Below are 20738 nucleotides of genomic sequence, written 5' to 3' on the forward strand. Positions count from 1 at the left end.
CTCGGGAGCCTGCGCTGGCCGCGGCCCGGGTCGGGCCCGACCCCGAGGAGGGCGAGGAGGACGAGGACGAGGGCGACGGCGGCGAGGATGCTACGGAGGCTCTGGCATCCCCCTGGGGTCGGGCGAACTCCGTCCAGGCTTGGCAGGACTTCCAGAAGCGACTCGGGGAAGAGGCCAAGTTCATCCCCAGGTGCGGTGCGGCTGTGGGTTGGAGGGCAGGAGGGGAGGATGGTGTTTCCTGTTCTTCCAGGTGCGCTGCCGTACCCCTCTTAACTCACGAGTGGGCAGACCCAGTGGGCCCTATCCTTCTTTGTGAGTTTCTTTTCTCCATTCACGGACTCTAACTTTTTCAAGACGAGACCCTCTAGAGTTGAAGAACGAGAGTGCGATCAGGCTCCGGTTTAGGGAGAAAGTTTTTCTTGCCCATTTCTGAGCCCTGCAAAGCACACTTTGTTAATTTCCTGGGTCACAGTGAAATCCGCAGGGTCCAGAGTGTCTTCCCAGGCAAGGGTTTGGGAGCGCTCCCTACATTTAATCGCACCTTTTACCAAGGCTTCCGGGCTGCAGGAGCGTCGCTGCGATCGGCATCCTCTAGGAGTAGTTTTTGTTATTTGTTGTTTTTCTACAACTACATAGAAGACCAAACATATTGGGCATTTATAGTGCTGGACTTGTATATTTATTGATGTGTTCTATGTGCTAGGTATTTTACAGAGTTTGTTCATTTGATATTTGCAACAACCCTGGGAGGTGGGTTTTCGTACCTCTGAATGGTGGAGAAACTTAAAGACTCAGACATTTAGACTTCTAAGACGTTAAGGGACTTGACTAGTTAATAAAAAGAGCAGGGATTTGATCCCAGATGTTGTTGAACTGAAAAACTGGTTTTATACAATGGAATCAAGTGATAAAATCATACAATGAATTCTCTACTCCTATGGCTCTGTCAGAAATAATACCAAGTTAGAAACTTAATTCTCAGGTGTTGAGGGAATGCCTGCAGGGGCAGGGCAGGGAGAGAAAGCTACTCAGGTTTTATCCAAGAGTAATTTGCATCTGTCCCAGCTTTCCTGTCATTGTATTTCTTGAACTGCTATTTTCACTTCTTCCTCAGGCACTACAAACATGTGAATGCTGTAAAATGTATTTCTGCTCTCTCTCTCTTTGGATTTTTGGTTGAAAGCTTATGGAACTCTGTCATTAATAAGAACTGAAAGGTGTCATTTTGGCTGGCAGTTCACATATCTTAGACGTAGGACTCAGAAAAGCAAATAACCCTGGGAGGGGACAGCCGTCTGGCTCACTCATTCACAGCGTGAACCTGCAGACCTGGGTCCCACTTCCTCCTCTGCCCAGCTCCTTCCTCCAGTTTGGAAAGTGAGGCATGGAGAGTGACTCAGTGCAGTATGAGACAGATTGTGTAGAGAAAGTGGGTGTGATACCCATTTTTCTATTATTTGCAAATGAGTTAAAATGCAATGGCTCTACCAGGAAAGTAGAAAAATGTAAACATTGCTATAAACAGTATTCTTTGAGTTATCTCTTATCTGCAACTTGGTTTAGGTCTGACTAATGAAAAAAGGTAACAGTTTTAGGAATAAGGAAAGGTGAACCCACGCCATGCTTTGTATCCACACACGGATCTACTTTTCCCAGTTGTCAACCCTCAGCAGCAAGTATGTGACACTTAACCGTTAAGTGATTTAGATTGAACTTCTTAGAATCCGTATACAAACCAGGATTTAATTTTATTGGTGATATTGTTATTATCATGGTACCTTTCCAGACTCTTCAAAGGTTACTAAATTTAATGGGCACCAGCGTCACCTGTAGACTTGTTTTAAGCCCCACCCCCTTCTGATTGGAGATTAACAAGTACAATATTTGCCTTCCTGTACTTGCTCAAGTGGAAAAGAACTAAACTGAGCTGCTGCATCTGATTGTCACCATGGCAGCCATTAACTGTTTTTGGTAAATTCAGTTGCTTCCCTTCCACTTTCCTCATACAGCTGTTCACTTTCCGTTCCTCTCATCCAAATATGACAAAACTCCTTCATTGTTGATAATGTCATTATTTCAGCCAAATTAATTCTGCAAACAGTATTGAGTGCTTATTTTGTGCCGGACACTGTCGTAGGTCCTGTCCTAGATCCCTGGGGACAAAGAGAAGGATGATACGTAGTTCATGCCTTCAGGAAATTCGTAGTGCAGGTGAAACATTTCTCAAAAAGTTCATGAAAGAAGGTTTAAAGGAGAGAGGGTTGTTTGGAAGAAATTCCATACATAGAGGACATAACCCAAGGGACTACTGCACCCGGGAGCTTTCTTTAACATCTTGAGTTTTTATTTTTTAAAAGGTCATGGGGGCGCCTCGGTGGATCAGAGTATCTGACTCTTGATTTTGGCTCAGGTCATGATCCCAGGGTCACCGGATCAAGCCCAGCATCAGGCTCTGTGCTGAGCATGGAGCTTGCTTAAGATTCCCTCTCACTCCCCACCTCTCCGTCCCTGTCCCCGGGCGAGTGCATGCACATGCTTTCTCTTCTCAAAAATAAAGAAACAGTAAAAAAGGTCATGTATTTGTCCATTTTTCTCCATAACACATTGGAGCTTATTTTAATATAAAATATTATATTTTCCTCCAGTGAGAAAATTGTTTCTCTAGGAGGATATGCCATTTTGTTTGGTAGCTTTATCTCATGCTTAACCAGGGGTTTTCATTCCTAGTGTGAGAAGAACAGGTATAGCTATAAGAATGTTGGGCTCCTTTAAAGGCAAAATGTGGTAGTGTTGACAGAATTTCTATTTGTGGGGCATCTGGGTGGCTTAGTCAGTTGAGTGTATGACTTCAGCTCAGGTCATGATCTCACAGTTTGTGGGTTCAAGGCCCGCGTCGAGCTCTGTGCTGATGGCTCAGAGCCTGGAGCCTGCTTCCGATGCTGTGTGTCCTTCTCTCTGCCCCGCCTCTGCTCACGATCTGTCTCTCAAAAATAAATAAATGTTAAAAAAGAAAAGAATTTCTCTTTGTAAGACCATTCAAGCATCTGGTGTAAAATATTAAGCAAGTTTGGGTTAAACTCCCCAGTCATCAGTAATTGTGATCTTAGAGAAGACATAATGTTGCACTGTGTGAAATGGCCCATGGGTTGTGGGACAGCACACTCGCAAGTTGGTTTTTACTCAGCAGATGAAAGGGGGATGTCCCGAGTAGTCCAGTGACCTGTTAACCTGAGCTGGGCAGATGTAAATGGTCTTTACAGTCAGGATTGCCATCACCACTTCCTAGAGAACTGGAATTAGGTCAGCCAGCTGGCGAAACCAGACTGGGCATGGTGATGTGGTTATATAAGAGAATTCAGGAAGGACGATTGTACAGGGCCAAGAAAACTGCACCAGGTGGGAAGAGAGTGTTGGGTGAGAGACAGAGAACAGACTTATAATAACCCAGCCTGGCCAATTTCTTGTGCCAGGGGCGTTATGAAAGAGAGTTTTGTACCTAGTGGATAATAAATGTGCTCGGTAAATGTTTGCAAAAACAAATGGAATAAACTTGTGTTCTTTGATTCCTTGGTTCATTACTGAGACTTTAGTTCGATCATGTTATGTGCATTTTCTTCATTTGTTTTGTTGATTCCTTCCTTTTTCTTCTTTAATATTCTGGTGTGAGCTGTTTATGGTGTTCCAAGATCAGCAAGGAGAGCGAGAGAAATAGGGGGTGTGTGTGTGTGTGTGTGTGTGTGTGTGTGTGTGTGTGTGTCCCCGTGTGCATGTGTGTGTGGGAGCATCGAGCATTTGACCAGGGGTAGGGGGATGGCAGAACTCTTTCCTCTAGTTGCAGCCGAAGCTTTTCAGAGCCTCCTCAACTCCATTTGCTGTGATTGTGTTGTTTGTGAATTGATTTCACTTTGATAAATCAGCTTAGAACCCCACGTTTTCTCAAACAGAGACATGAGGACCCAGCTACCGCCAGAAGCCAGGGGATCTGTGCACAGGCGCAGGTACTGCGATGGCCAGATCAGGGACAGACCCAAGGTGGTGATGGTACGGCGGCAGGTGTTAGTGTGGTTGGTGACCCGCCAGACAGGACTAGGGTGCCATTTGTCCAGGCACCCAGATCAGACCTGTGTGGCCAGCCGTTTCTCATGGTTTGTGACCTTTCTACACACACAGTGCTGAAGGGGAGGCTTTTATATTGACAGGTTAGAAGCAGCAAATTTAGTTGAGAAGAAGTGAAACTACTGACCTATGAGTTGTGTATGTGGTGTCAAAAACAGTGGACTTCAACATCTCCATATAACTATAGGGATGATTATGGAAATCGAGAAAAAGATCCATGGCTGAACACCGATACCACTTAAGCAGGACATGTTTCAAACATGTAGCTACGAAGTATAGTTTCCCTACTGCTCAGGGTTTCTTTAATGTTTCCCCTTCTTAGGCTGCATGTTAGCTCTTTCCAATCAGGTTGCCTTCATTTATGTATGTGTGTATGTATGTATGTATGTTGATTTATTTTTTAAAAGAGAGAGAGAGAAAGAGAAAGAGACAGCGCACAAGCCAGGGATGGGTAGAGAGAGAGGGACATACAGAACCTAAAGAGGCTCTCCGCTCCCAGCTGTTAGCACAGTGCCTGACGCGGGGCTCAAACTCATGAACCATGAGATCTTGACCTGACCTGAAGTCACACGCCTAACGAACGAGCCACCCAGGCGCTCCGTGTTGTCTTTTATAATAGCATAGTTGTTTCACGAAACCCCTTCCTTTCCGTGGTCTGGTACAAGATCACAAGATGGGGAGGCGGAAGATAGATGAAGGCAGAAAAAGATAAACTCAGAAAGAGGGCTGGAGGGGCTGCGCGGCTCAGTCAGTTAAGTGTCCGACTTCAGTTCAGGTCATGATCTCACAGTCCGTGAGTTTGAGCCCTGCATCAGGCTCTGTGCTGACAGCTCAGTCTGGAGCCTGCCTTAGATTCTGCATCTCTCTCTTTCTCTCTCTCTCTCTCTCTCCTCTCTCTCTCCTCTCTCTCTCCTCTCTCTCTCTCTCTCTCTCTCTCTCAAAAGTAAATGAACATTAAAAAATGTTTTTTTAAAAAAAGAAAGAGAGCTGGAGACTTGGAGTGAGATGGGGTATAGTTGAAGGGAGGGGAAAGACAGAGATGAACAGATGGAGGGGAAGATTGGATAGTGTCTCAGTTTCCGCTCTCTTTCCACTGAACGAGTTAATGGCTATGAGCCACCTGCAGACGGGAGAGGCAAATCAGCTTTGTTCTATTTGATTTTAGCTCTTGAGTGTCTCCACAATATGAACATCTTGGTGCTTTGGACTTTGTGTTTGTAGATAAATTTATGTTTTATACTCATGTGACCAGGAATGTGTCTGGTGCTCAGCTGAGGAAGTAAAGATTTGTTCCAGGCTTGAGACAGACAGTGGGTTGGATCCCAGTTCCGGAAGAGGATTTAGGGTGTTTTTGCCTGTGTATGATCATTACCTCTGGTGCTGGCTTAGGGATCTATCAGTGTACTATCCACAGGCTTTCCAGAATTCTCTGCCTTTTCTGGGGTCAGAAATGGGGTGTTTCTATGTATATTTATTTTTAAACTCTTCCTGGTCTTTTGCTTTTTTCTTTTCTCCTCTTTAGTACATCTCCTGTTGTAATTCAGTGTGCCATTGCCCTGTTGCTGAGTGGGAGAAACTTGTCTGTTAAGAAAACCACAGCTCTGCCTCGAACCTTCCAAGACTTGCTCCTGAACTTTGTAAGAGTCTGTCAATGGCTTGAGTTTTATGAGCGCCACTTGCTGGTGGTCCCTTTGGGTTTTGATATTTGAATTTCATCTCAAGGTAATAATTTCATTTGGGTCTCCTGGCCCCAGAAAAATGTTCTGGCCTTCCCATCCTTGGAAGACCATCTGTTCTGGTTGGTGTCCTGCTCTGACTGTAGATCTCACTGATTTTTCAGGTCATTGTTCTTGGGTTTTGATAAGACTTTTTTTTTTTTTTAATCCCACCCTTATGGTGTGGACATAAAGAAAAAGGCTTAAAATGGGGTGTCCTTGGGAAAACTTCACTCTAAGAACCATAGACTTCCCTTAGCTTGTCTTTAAAAAAATTTTTTTGATGCTTATTTATTTTTGAGAGAGAGACAGAGTGTGAGTAAGAGGAGGGGGAGAGAGAGAGAGAGAGAGAGAGAGAGAGAGAGAGAGAGAGACAGAGAGAGGTAGGCACAGAATGCAAAGCAGGCTTCAGACTCTGAGCTGTCAGCACAGAGCCCAACATGGGGCTTGAACCCACGAGCTGTGAGATCATGACCTGAGCTGAAGTGGGCCACTTAACTGGCTAAGCCACTCAGGTGCCCCTCTTAGCTTGTCTTTTAACCTGAAATTTTGACTTACTCCTCTCCAAAATCACTATTCAGATTCATGGTCATACTACTCCTGTCACTGTGCATATAGAAATCTTTACCTATTTCTGGGGTGCGTGGGTGGCTCACTCGGTTAAGCATCCAACTTTGGCTCAGGTCATGATCTCACAGTCTGTGAGTTCGAGCCCTGCATTGGGCTCTCTGCTGTCAGCATGGAGCCTGCTTCAGATCCTCTATCACTGCCCCCCCCCACCTCTGCTTCTCCGCTGCTTGCACTTTCTCTCTCTCTCTAAAAAATAAATAAAGAAGAAAAAAAAATCTTTACCTGTTTTCTTCATTTCCACCTGGATTGCACAATTATTTTATTTGAAAAATGGAAGTAGCTCTATCTCACTGATCTGCCTCAAATGGAGGTGTGGAGGCTGGGAGAGGCTGGGGTGCCTTGGTCATCCAAATGCCTGGGTTTTCTCCTCCTAAGATGGTGTGTGCAGTGTACATTCTGGCTTCATGTGCAACTTGTTAGAGCTGAGGCAGCCCCTGACTGCAGCCTGTAGTTGGAAGGAAGAAACGGGAAGCGATTCTTTATCATGGGTGTTCAGGCTGCTTCAGTTTGATGATATTTAGTCTTCTGTCAGGTCGTAAAATGGAAAGTAAACACTGTTTTCTGCAGGGAAGTTGTAATGGGGGAATATATGTAGGACACATGATTTTCCTGGAGTTTAGTTCCTCAAAGAAAATTCCATTGCTTCAACTTGTAAATATTCAGGATTTTCCAATTTATAATTGCTTTTGTCAGAGCAGTTATAAAAGGAGAAAAGTGAATTGTAATCCTTAAGGACTTAGTCCGTATGTCTTATAAAAAGATATACAGTTGTAGTAGCTCAAACATGTTTTTGTAACCCTTCTCTCTTTCACTCAGTGTGCTTGCCAGTGTCCTAGGCACTGGAGAGACTTTGTAGACTTGACCCTGACCTTCAAAGAGCTTATTGTCTCACCTTCTTTTAAAATTTTTCATATGGTTTATTTATTTTTGAGAGAGAGAGAGAGAGAGAGAGACAGAGCACAAGTGGGGGAGGGGCAGAGAGAGGGAGACACAGAATCTGAAACAGGCTCCAGGCTCTGAGCTGTCAGCACAGAACCCAATGCAGGGCTCGAACCCACGAACCGTGAGATCATGACCTGAGCTCAAGTCGGACCCTGAACGGAGTGAGCCACCCAGGTGCCCCACCTTATTAAATATGTAGGAGTTTCTGATACCTGAAGGACTTGGGGTGCGGTATAATCAATGAAAAAAACACCTCCTGGCACATACCCCAGGCTGTGGACATTTCATGTCAAGAGTGTTTCTGAAATCAGAGGCCCCAGACCCTTTGAGGTCTTTGCATGTGTACCTGGGAGTCTTAGAATCCTGAATGTTTTTGTTTTCATTTCGATGAAATGTAACAGAAACTGATTTGCCCACATTTGGAGTCCCCTGGATGACTCTTAGCTTACTGAGTTGGCTGCACTGTTCCAAAGCCTGTCTTTGTGGTTAAGACTGTGTGGCATCCCATGGCGTGCACTCATGGGCTGACGAGGAAGGCAGAGCAGCGATGGATGACGGGTTCATGTCGAGTGGCTGAAGACACAGACTGCTGGATTGGCTGTGGTCTCAGGAGAAAGTGATGGGAGAGAGCAGGGGTTTGGTCGTGGGTGTACTCCAAAGAGCCACGTGCAAGTCTGCTACCATACTGATGTTGGCTAAACAGTGATTTACTTTCAGATGAAAGTGCATCCCCTCTCAGATTAGATGAATGTTGCTAATTCTGATTTCATTGATTTTGTAAATGTATGTTGGTCTTCTAAATGTTTTGGAGCTATAAGTATAAGAAGTAATATGTGGTTTATGTTTGTTCTTGATTAAGCAACATGATATAAACCGTATTTATGTAAACTCTGGAACTCAGGAGACATTTTTAAATAAGGTCTGCATGTTAATCAAGGGTGAGATACACTGTTCTTGAAGGACTTGAAATTCTCAAGAACAGTATAGGTTTGGAAATGTTAGTTTCTTTATTTTTCATTGGTTATCAATCCTGTCTGTCTTTTTAAAAAGGTTTTTTTGAATATTTATTTTTGGGAGAGACAGAATGCAAGGGGGGGAGGTTCAGAGAGAGAGAGAAGGAGACACAGAATCTGAAGCAGGCTCCAGGCTCTGAGCTGTCAGCACAGAGCTCAATGTGGGAATTGAACCTAAGAACCATGAGATCATGACCCAAGCCAAAGTTGGATGCTTAACTGACGGAACCACCCAGGGGCTTCAATCTTGTCCATCTTCTAACTTGAGGGCATAAAAGTGTTGAAGAAGTTCATCTGGAATTGCTCCCAATCTTGTCATTTATCTAGCAGAAGAAACTCTTATTGCCTTTTTCTATGTCTGTCTATCCTTTCTCCCTCCCTTCTTCCTCCCTTCTTTCTTTCCTTCCTTCCTTCCTTCTTTCCTCCCTCCCTCCCTTCCTATAACATATTTTCATATCCACATGTGCCTGGGACTGGGCTAGATACTGAGTGTTTTAAAATAGTACCCTGCCAGAAATCAGAGTTTCTTGGCCAGTTTGTCTCTATTCAGAGGTGATAGCATCAGTGAGGTTATAGAATGGGAAGAATCATGGGTGATGGTCTGGGTTCAGCTCTTCCTGGTGGTCAGAAATCAAACAGGTGAACTAAAATTCAGAGTTTCCTCCTGTCTTCGATACAGAAGTTGTGTCCTTCTAGCTCCTGTGGTGGCTACAGTTCCAGTGAGAGACTCCAGGCACCTGTCAGATGACCTCGAGGTTCCCTTCTCTTTCCATCCTGTGGGTTATGACTGACACCACGGTTGGGGGCTCACATACTCAGAGGCTCTGGGGCCAGGTGGGTAGCACTGAGCTGGGGGACGAGAGTTCGAGCCTAGAACCAGCCTCTGCTTTACCTGGGAGGACAGAGTGACCTGTCATGCTGGGTTCAGGCTCAGTGCTGTCAGTGATGCCAGCTTAGAAAAGATGGCGAAAGATTCAGATTTTAAGTGGAAATTCCCATTTTGCAGACTCTGTGAAGGTCAAGGCATAGAAGTGGGAAAGCTACCATTTCTAGTTTGTATCCTTTGTTTCCTACTGTCGAAGGAACTCTGGTAAATTCAAGGGTCAGGTGTCGTTTTGCCCTGAAGATCTGCGTTGATGTGAGCATGTGATTGCGTGGTGCCCTAAATTAGGGCTTGTGCTACTGCTTCCATTTCCCAAGTTTGTGGGTAGTATTTTTTAACCCAGAGGTAGTCTCCTCTACCACGTTTTTTTCCCTTCCTCTTGGATTTTATTGTTCTTTTGGGAGTTACCTTGTTCAGGCTCAACAGACGTTGCTGTGCGATATTTTCTGCCTCTCGGTTTTGGTGCCCTGATAGGTGTGTCCTCGCAGGGGAGGGCTGAGTTCCGAGTGCATTGGGATGTCCAGAACCCCTTACCGTAATTTCTTGCTCTTCATTTGAAGCTAGAACATTTAAGGCACGTCACAGTTTTTAAGCATGTCGTAATTTTTAAGACTTGGACCAAAGTCAATCTGAATGGAATGACTTCTGGTTAAAAATAAAGGGATTTGGCTATAAGACACATGGCAGTGGTATTATCATTTACTGTTGGAGTACTTGGTCCTTCAGGCAAGTAATTTTTCACAGAGATGAAAAGGGGCTCAACATCACTAATCATCAGGGAAATGCAAATCAAAACCACAATGAGATACCATATCACACCTGTTGGGATGGCTGTTATTAAATAAAAAACAGAAAGTAATGAATCCTAGTGAGGATGTGGAGAAATGGAACCCTGGTACACTGTTGGTGGGAATATAAAATGGTGTAGCCACTATGAAAAATAATATGGGGGTTTCTTACAAAATTAAAAATAGAACTACCATATGGGGTGCCTGGGTGGCCCAGTCGGTTAAACGTCCAACTCTTGATTTCTGGCTCACATCATGATCTCCTGGTTATGAGATCAAGCCCCATGCCAGGCTCTGCACTGACAGCGCTGAGCCTGCTTAGGATTCTCTCTTTCTCTCTGCTCCTCCCCAAGACGCATGTGCACTCATTCTCTCTCTCAAAACAAATTAAAAAACATTAATAAAACCCCAAAACTACTATATGATCCAGCGGTCCCACTTCTGGGTATGTATATAAGAGAATTGATTAAAATCAGGATCTTACAGAGGTAACTGCATGGTCATGATCATTGTAGCATTATTCACAGTAGCCAAGAAGTAGAAACAATCTAAGTGTCCACTTAGAGATGAATAGATGAAGAAAATGTATATATACAATGGAATATCATTTAGCTTTAAAAAATAAGGAATTCCCACAACGTGGGACACCATAGATGAACCTTGAGGAATTACACTAAGTGAAATACGCTAGTCACAAAGGACAAAGACCGCATGATTCTACTTATATGAAGTATCCTAAATGGTCAGACTCTTGGAAGGAGAAAGTAGAGTGGTGGTGGGAGGGGCAGGGGAAGGGGACACCAGGGAGTTGCTGTTTGATGGGTATAGCGTCCCAGTCATTCAAGATGAAATCATTCAGGAGATGTGCTTCACAATAATGTGCAGTACATGACTGTACCCTTAAAATTTTGTTAAGAAGGTAGACTTCATGCATGTGAAAAAAATTTAAAGAAATATGATTTTTTTTTTCAGAGAGATAAGAGATTTCATTGAAGAGTTATCAAAGCTCTGTGCCTTGGTTTTTGTTTCTGTCTTTGATTTCTAAGCAGTCCCAAATACAGGGTCTGTCAAGCTTTGCCCCTTTAATGTACTCACACCTGTTGTTTTTAGGCGAGCAGGCAGAAATGCTGGAGACAATGACGCATTCGGAGAGCACCCTCTCGCCACACACACACCCCACGGGCAGCCTGTTTATTCAATTACAGGTTTTCTTTTTTAATTTAGTGTTGGGACATTTTATGAGAATTTTCAGCCATGATACCCCACTGTGATTATTTACAAATATAAAATGATGGAGCATGTTCAAGTGGCCGTTTGGTTATAATACCTTTGACCAGGAATATTTTTTAAATGCCTGAATATAAAGCAAACACATGCAGATGAGTCATTCATTCTGAAATCCTAATGCAGTGGTGAGAGCATCCCCCGCAGGCAGGGGTGGAGGGGCTCCCTGGAGCAAGGGGCACATTCGCTGACTTGTGGCCCATCTGCAGGGCATGGCAGCTGTGCCATTTCATCCTTTGACGTGACATGGTCACTTCGTAATTCTTGCTTCCATAGAACAGAGTTACAGTCTGCTCTGGGCTGGGGCTGGAAGAATTCCAGGAAAGTCCGCCAACATTTGCTTAGAAAATCCATGTTTTAGGATGTTCATATGTCACGTTTTCTGATGGAAGTGCTATAAGGCAGCATTGGTGTTTGTGATGCAAAATATTTTTTCTTTGCCTCCTTGGGGACCCACGGTGCAGCATGAGCTTCACTGTCTGGCAGAAACGGCCAGCTTGGGGATGTTAATGAATGAGTTACACTACAGGGATTTCACTCTACCGTGGTGTATGCATTCCAGAAAGGCATAGTATTCTGCAAACATGTAGGACATATGAAGAAAAATAGGATGGGACCAGCCACTCAATATTGTACACCTTTGTCACAAGAACACTGGGGGAAAAAAAAAAGACTAGTAACAATCCTAATGATATACTAGCACAATAAAAAAGAGCCATGTTAGATTTTAAAAACATTTTTAATGTCTGTTTTTGAGAGAAAGAGTTAGAGAGACAGAGCATGAGCAGGGGAGAGGCAGAGAGAGAGGGAGACGAGAATCTGAAGCAGGCTCCAGGCTCTGAGTTGTCAGCACAGAGCCCGATGCAGGGCTCGAACTCATGAACCATGAGATCATAACCTGAGCCAAAGTCAGATGTTTAACTGACTGAGCCACCGAGGTGCCCCAGTCATGTTAGAGACATAGACATAGACATAGACATAGACATAGACATAGACATAGACATAGACATAGACATAGAAATACAACAGTCCAAGGAATACCTGCATATGTTTCAAAAAACAAAAATGTAGGATATTCCAGTTTAATTTTTTTTGAAGATGAAGGTAGCTTGATGGAGGAGGTATATAGGTTGTGGCTGCTGATTTATAGGGACAAGGACAATATGCACATAGCTCTGAGAGACCAAGACAAAACACATGGACCATCTGTGCCAAGAGGAAGACCCCCGGCCGAGTGGGCATGTGTCAGCCCTGTATTTCCTCGGCCCCCTGCTGCACGTTTGGGAATGGACTTGCATTTGGTGGCTGATACCTGGGGGGTACAGAACCTTAATATGGGGGGACACATAGCTTCCATTTTCTCATCACTCACCTGTTGACCTAGGGAATGAGCTGATTGGTGCTATGAGAACACGCATTTTGGCGGAGCAGTCCTGGTCTTCAGTACAGATTCATGAGGGGGCAGGTCCAAGCACAAAGCCAGGGCCAAGTGTGAGGTTGGTTCCGTGTATACAGACTCGGAGGCTTTGTACTGGTCTAGGGATAATGTGTCACCTTGCTGCTCCTAGATTATGGTGAATAAGCTGTCTTCAGGCCAGTAAAAATCTCAGTCCACAAAACTGCAGATTCTTCAGACAGGTTGTTACAATCCTAATGAGCTCTGCGACAATTAAATGTCGTTAAATGTCAGCCTTCGGACTTCTTGGCACAATGCCTTTCCCACAGCATCTGCAAGAGGGAAGGAGGGAAGGAAGGAGGGAAAGGAGGAGGAGAAGGAAAATATAAGCAAGCAGACCATCTTCCCAGGAAAGGGTCGTAGTGTGGCATGCTGGCATGGCTTGCCGTGGCCAAGGCTGCTCTGATTCAGGCCAGGTGCTCGTTCAGACTCACGGCTACTGTGATGAAGCGTGGGACTGCAGGGTGAGGATGGAGCGGTAGAGACAAAGCCCATTTCCCCCCTGGGGGCATCTCAGAGCCATAAACATATGCAGGGCAAGCCTATTCTTGGCAGATAGAAAAATAATAGGAACCACAGAAAGTCGCCACAGACATTTGGTATGTTTTGGACTGTTTAGGCATTTGGAAGGGGCGCAGGAGGAATATAACATATGTATGGGGGGATTTCCAGATTCAAGTAAATACCTGAAAGTTTTCTACTATATATTTCATAACCTAGAAGTATTTTTAAAATGGTCTCCGATCTTTTCAAAAACAGATTCCCAAGACATCAGGAGTCTCAGAAACTGGGAACATTTGAAAAAGTTTCTTAGTGGCTGTGGTTAATATTAGGTATCAACTTGGCTGAACAACTGTACTCAAATACTTGGTCACTCTTCCCTGGGTCTCCAGCCTCCTGGTCTACCTCTGAAGACTTTGAACTTGCCAGCCTACACAATCAAAGAACCAATCCCTTAAAATGGTTTTCCCTCTCTTGTACACACACACACATTTTATAGTTTCTGCTTCTCTAGGGAACACTAAATAATATGGTAGTTTAAATCACTGCACTTTGGGGCCAATCACACATAAACAGACATATATCAGCTTCACAGCATATACAAGCTAGCACTGCCTGAAGGAGCCGAATAAGATTATTCAATTTATTCAACTGAATAAATTGAACTCAGTAAGAGCTGAATTATTTTTCAATTGGCAAATACAAACTTTAAGTGTCATTTGACGGAGTAGGTCACTTTTGAAGGGCTCCAAATGCTCAGCTACATCGTAACAACAGAATGAAGTTTCTTTGAGTAGGGAAGGTTCTTCCTTTACTGTCCCCAACTAATAGTTTTCGTCCCTGAATTGGGGGCTGCTAACAAGGATACAATGTGAGAGGTGTAGGGAATCCCAGGAATGTTCCACCAGATTGAAGTCCCAAAATTCAGCCATAGGAATGCCGCTAGTTCCATGCTCATGTTTCCGGGATGAGGCATTTTTCAGTTCCCAGGAGCTCAACTGACACTGCTTTTATTATTTTTTTTTTTACTTTTTTATAGTTTATTTATTTTGAGAGAGAGTGTGGGGGAGGAGCAGAGAGAGAGAAAGAGAGAGAGAGGAGAGAGAATCCCAAGCAAGCTGCTAGCTAGCATAGAGCCTGATGTGGGGCTTGAACACACAAATTGTTAGATCATGTCCTGAGCCAAAAATCAAGAATCGATCGCTTAAGCAACTGATCCACCCAGGCAGCCCAGCAGCTGCTGCTTTTAAATCACATCTTTTCTCAGGCATTGCTACTCAAGGGGCTCAGACCAGCAGCGTTGGCAGCACCTCACAGTGGTTCTAGACCTGCAGACTCAGAAGCCCCACCATGAATCTGCTGAGGCACTTGCATTTTAAGAGGGTCCTTGGGTGATTTGTGCACATATTAAATTCTGAGAGGGGCACCTGGGTGGCTCAGCCGGTTGAGTGTCTGACTTTGGCTCAGGTCATGAATTTGAGCCCCATGTTGGGCTCGGCTGACAGCTTGGAGCCTGGAACCTGCTTTGGATTCTGTTGCTCCTTCTCTCTCTGCCCCTCCCTTCTCTCTCTCTCTCTCTCTCTTTCTCTCTCAAAAATAAACATTAAAGACATTTTTAACTCTGTCAGTGATCTGAGAAATGAGGGCATGGAATGTAGCCACTTTTGCTTAGGAGTTGCTTATAAAAAGAAAAGACCCAGAAAGAGAATGTTGAGCTTAGGTAGAAAATACAAATGTGACATACGCCAGAATTATGCCTTGGGTTGCTCCTGGTTGTCTGAAATCTGAATTGTGAAGTGTTCATGATGGAACTTACCATGACGATAAGTAACTGAGACTTCCTGGAATATGTTGTGTATTTTGTGAGTGTATTCTTCAAAGACATAGGCATACAGAACAGTTCACAGAGCTTAATCTTGCTTAATCGTCCCAGACAGAATGCTCGTGTAATCGGCGTTCAGATCAAGAACCAGAACATTTTACTAAATTTGCAGAAGCCTCCAGTGCTCCCTTCCAATCCCTGTTGTCCTTGGCCCCAGAGCAGTCATTATCATTTGCCATTGTTTACAAACAGGAACTCAAACAGCGTATCTACCCTCCTGTGCTCCACATGGCATTCATGAGCTGGGAGTTGTATATCTCTTATTTCCATTGCTGTGGAGTATCTCTCTGTGTGATGGTACCACAGTTTATCCATTTGGGAAATTTCTACTTTGTGGCTGTTAACTGCCACAGTGAGCAGTCTGTCGCATGTGTTTGGTAAGCCCATGGACTTGCTCTAATAACTGCAAAATGAGCTAAGATTTCCTTGCTAGCTCAGGGTCATCATCGTGAAGTCTGCTTCACCCTGGGCTGTAGAAGAGTGATATCCCCAGGATTTGTGGAGATGGTAGTTCACCTCGGCTTTTTGAGTTCCCGTGTACATTTTCTGTTTTGGCTGTGAGGCTGCCAGGTGACACTTCATGACTGTCAGTTCTTCCTTCCTTCCTGGGCACCTTCATCTGCTGAAGATTCACAAAGCAAATGATCAAATCCATCAGAACTGTGTTTTCAACTCCCTGTTTGAATGTAGGTTATTCCCGTACTGAGCAGGGATGTCTCAGAGGCTGTTTTTCATTCTTTCTTGGCTTTCAGACTTCTTTTGGATTCTGCTTGGTGCCAGATTCCTGAATTTTAGGTGGTTGCAGTGCTCTTGTCACTTTGAAATTATTATTCTTCTTTTTTATGCTCTTAATTTTTATTCTTATGTTAGCTCCTTTCCCCCATGTTCATTTTGAAAGTTCTGCAAAGTAGACCTGATAGTTGTAAATTATGTTTATAGAAATTATGACACTTAACTAAGCACAAACATTCAATTTTATTATTATGAATACATGCAAGAAATAGGTGTCTAGCCAAGAGTGAGTGTGGGCGTATGCTTGGACGAACCCATGGGAATCTGGCCGGGTGTGGGGGCTTGCTGTGACATGGGTCCCCAGTCCAACAGCTGGTCATTGAAATTATTTTTCATGGTCTTTTTTTCTTTAAATTTTATTTATTTATTTTGAGAGAGAGAGAGAGAGAGAGAGAGAGAGAGAGAGAGAGAGAGAGAGACAGAGACAGACTGAGACTGAGAGAGAGACTGAGAGAGGGGGAGAGAGAATCCCAAGCAGGCTCTGTGCTGTTAGTGCAGTGCCAAGTGTGGGACTTGATCTCAAGAACTGTGAAATCGTGACCTGATCCAAAATCAAAGTCAGATGCTCAACTGACCGAGCCACCCAGGCACCCAGGCACCCCTCTAATGCTCTTTTTTATGAGTGTTGGGGAAATGCTATAAAAACTATCCATGGAGATAAACACATACTACAGCTTTGTGTGTTCTCCTTATCCACTTATACAAATTTTTATAATAACTTTATTCAGTTTTATTAAGCACCTTCTTTAGTACTTGGATTGAAAGCAACCATTCAACATTTATTTCCATTTTATTTAGTAGCGTTCAGGCCAACTGTGCTGCCCAGAGGGGACATTTTCCATGCACATGAGAGCAGAGGGCAGCTCATACCACAGGGAACCAGAACTACCAGCCAGGGAAGAGTGAAGGTTTGAGATGAAAAATATAAACTGAGATAACTATAAATATGCAGCTCACTGAAATTGCCTTTTTCTTTTTTTTAATATGATGAACCAGTGAGTTAAGATGCTGCCTCAATTAAGAGACCACTTTTTCTTTTCTTGGTTATCCCGAGGGGTTGAGGTCAGATTCCTTCACTAGATAGTGTTTGCAAATCTGAAGGTTAGTTGCTAGCAGGCTATGGCTCTGGAAACTCATAAATGGATTTGTTTTCAGGACAATTGATCCTTGTATAATGTGAACAAAGTCAGATTTTGATAGGACTTTTGCCTGCCTTCTTCTTTTTTTTTTTTAATCACATTCCAGAAAATCACCCTTTGGTTGTTCAGAAAATCAAATGAAAAAGTAATTAAACTTTCCTGCAGGATGCTGGGAAAGCGTTGAAAGGGACAGTTGCTGAGCAGTGGAGTGTGTCTTGGGAAACTTCTACCTTGTGGAAAAGACGCCCTGGGCACTGCGGGATGAGACCGGCAGTCTCTCCAAAGGTCTTAACTGTTGAAGTGTCAGACTAATGATATCAGCAACATTTTACTTGAAAAGGGAAATGTGTTCAAAAACATTTATAAGGAAACCTCTACAACTGATTTGGCTTTAGTTTAATATTTTTGATCTATCTCTTCGCATAAAGCAGAGAGACTGGAAAGCCATTATTGATTGATCTTTATGTGACGGTTTAGGTGAGAAGGTAGGTAGGTAAACATCAAAGATTCTTTAAAAAAGGCAGATTATAAATTATTTGCTATGCTTTTCGTACAGTAACTAAACAAACATTGCTGTGTATACAAATAGTTTTAATTTGAGATAGTTCAAGGATGCTGTTGAAAAAAGTTTCTTATTTAATTATATGATCTTTCAGAGCAAATTCTAGTAACCATTGAAAGAAGTTTCTAAGAAGGCCAGAGTGGGTTGTGTATGATGCACAACAAAATTTATTTTTATAAAAACTTTTTAATGTTTTATTTTTGAGAGAGAGAAACAGCAGGGGAGAGGCAGGGGGAGGGGGAAACACGGAATCTGAAGCAGGCTTCAGGCTCTGTACTGTCAGCACAGGGCCTGATGTGGGACACAAACCCACAAGTGTGAGATCATGGCCTGAGTGAGGTCGGACACTTAATCAACTGAGCCAGCCAGGCGCCCCCGAAATTTCTTGCCCATATCATCCATACTCCGGTGTAAAGTCAAGATTTAACTGTTGAAGAAAATGTGACTACAGCTTTGGCACAAGTTATCTTTCCATGATGTCAATAATGATTTAGCATTATATGAATAATTAGTAGTAGAGATTTCAATATATACTAAATGCAAATTCAAGAAATATGCTTGCCGCTGAGTGAATAGGTAGGATGCCCTTATATCCCAGAATATGCTAATTTTAGGAGAGAAAAAAAATGTGCTCTTTAGTGGTACTCATGATTCTGAAACTTAAACATACATATTTTTTGTTACAAATACATCCTTGTTTATATTGAGAGAGTATAGTCAGGACTCACAACATTAGTTTAGCCATGCAACTGGAGTTCCGATTTCAGCAACCTCACCCCACAGCAAGGAGATCTGAGGTGGGCAGGGATGAAGGCACCTGCGCCTCTCAGAGATACTAGTGACAAACCTCTGCAGGACAATTTCTGGAGCTGACAATTTTGGACTCTTTTCTAGCATTATATGGTAAATATTGGGCACGTCCCCTGTTAGAAATAACGTGAAATGAGAAAAGGGAAAAATAAATGAGGGGCAGTGGTGGGTTTAGAGTAACAGTCTATGCTCTTGCCGGTAGGGTTGAGATGTGCTTTCTGGAAAGCCCTGCTTCCTCACAGCGTTCGGGAGGGGATGGGCCTTCTTCCTTGGCAGTCAGATTTCCCTCAGTTAGTCCCATCCCTGACCCTGTGACCAGCAGGGTTCACCCACTCCCTCCTCACCACGGCCTTCCTCAGCCAGCCTCAGACCCAGCACAGAGGGCCACCTTCTCTTCTCCTCTTCAGCTCACACCGAGTCCTCCTCCTCTAGGCTCTGGCCTCCTTCCTTCATTAATGCATGATCCATGTCAGGTCAGCTTTCTTGTGCTGCAAGGGTCAGGGAGGCTCATAGGGTAACTGGGAAAGTAACCGTTCGCAGAAAACTCATCCCACGGAGCTTCAGATGAAGTGTGGCAGGGGGTCTGGAGGGAAGATCTCTTGTGGCTGAAACAGTCAGGGCAGGCTTCGTGGAGGACGCAACTTTTGGGAGCACCTTGACTGACATGCAGGGTTCACTTTCTAAAAGAGCTTTTATTTTTTTTATTTTGAAATTTATTTTTTTTTGAGAGAGAGAGAGCAAGCGGAGGAGGGCAGAGAGAGAGGGAGAGAGAGAATCCCAGGCAGGCTTCCTACCATCAGCCAAGAGCGCAACGTGGGTCTTGATCCCATGTACTGTGAGATCTTGACCTGAGCTGAAACTGGATGTCCAACTGACCGAGCCCCCCAGGTGCCCCAGGGTTTACTTTCTAGATAGGAGATACAATGGGTTTTGGTTTGATCAGAGACCAGTATCAAAGTCCACTTCGACCAGGATGTGATGCAGGTGTTTCCCAACCCTTTTTCAGTCTTAAAATTTGAAAGAAAGAGTTAATGAATGGGATGGTGCAAAATCAACCAAGGTGACATACTTGACCTGAACATTGTCTTCCTTGTTGGAAATTTATGTATTATGTGTCGGGCACTGTTGAAAATATTTGAGGACAGTAAGCACCTAAGAGAGCTTAGAATATGAGCAGGTTGAAGCAAATGAGGTAGAAAGTAGACAGATTGACCCTCCAACCCAGAATTTTCCTGTGAATAAAATGAGAGAAACTAATATACTTGAGACCATCTAACTTTCTTGGAATCTTATTTTATTGCCTGACAAATTGCTCTTATTATATTTGTGGCCCTATGAAATAGTGCTGTTAAAAAAGTTTTAAAAATAAAGTTATTTCTGAAATATATGCACATTTTATATACATTAAGGCAAAGAAAACTTTTTATCAATCATGTGAATATTTAAAAAATTGTATAAGTGGAATAGTTATAGAAAACATTTTAGGACTTTAATCAGTTACTCATCTCTACTTCTAGTAATTCCCTGAAGAATATATCTTTTCTCATTGTGGCCTTTTATGCTTTTTCCGCTCGTGATCTTCTTTAGAGTTACATTTTCTGATCTTCTTTAGAGTTACATTTTCTGATTATTAAATTTGAGGTTGTTGACATCAGCGGTTGACTCTTCTTTGAAGATCATCATGTTTTTAATTGAGAAACGTTCTCTATCTAAGCGCTGAGGGACAGTCATGGAGAAAATTCTGGCATAAGCTTAGAGCAGATTCTGATAAATGGCAGATGTTCACAATTCTATTTAATGTTAGTATGGAGAAGTGTAAATATTGACATCTGTAAATATTTCCACCCTTGATGGTCACAAGGCCTGTGTTTTCTGTCTCCCTATAAAGTACTTTCTTTGACAAATACTTTGGCAGATTTTTTACGTTTTATGAGACAGGACTTGTCAGATGAGTCACCTCCCATTATGACTCTTATGAATGTTTCTCAGCACTGAGATGCTTTAAAGTGATAGGCCTTTTCAATTTCATTTTATTTTGGTACAGAGTATAAATTTAATCAAGTAAAAATAGGTTGAGATATTCAAAGTCGTAATTACAGAATTTTGGAATTTAATTTGTGTAACATTTGAGCTCTTACTTAATCTGTTTAGTTCATCAGGGCCTTCCTGTTTTCAGGCTTATTTTTCAATGAAATCCAACCTGCTAACAGCTACAGAAGCTGAAG

General features: G+C 43.2%; 1 protein-coding gene across 1 annotated transcript in view; it reads left to right on the plus strand.

Moving 5' to 3' along the window:
* The window catches only part of RASEF (RAS and EF-hand domain containing), a 73623-nt gene that overhangs the window by 2440 nt on the left and 50445 nt on the right, over positions 1 to 20738 (plus strand). The window contains exon 3 of the mRNA XM_029919675.1: positions 9 to 190. Coding sequence (XP_029775535.1) covers positions 9 to 190 — 182 coding nt within the window. The remainder of the gene's footprint in view (positions 1 to 8; positions 191 to 20738) is intronic.

Source organism: Suricata suricatta, chromosome 13, assembly GCF_006229205.1.
Source record: "Suricata suricatta isolate VVHF042 chromosome 13, meerkat_22Aug2017_6uvM2_HiC, whole genome shotgun sequence".
Lineage (NCBI taxonomy): Eukaryota > Metazoa > Chordata > Mammalia > Carnivora > Herpestidae > Suricata > Suricata suricatta.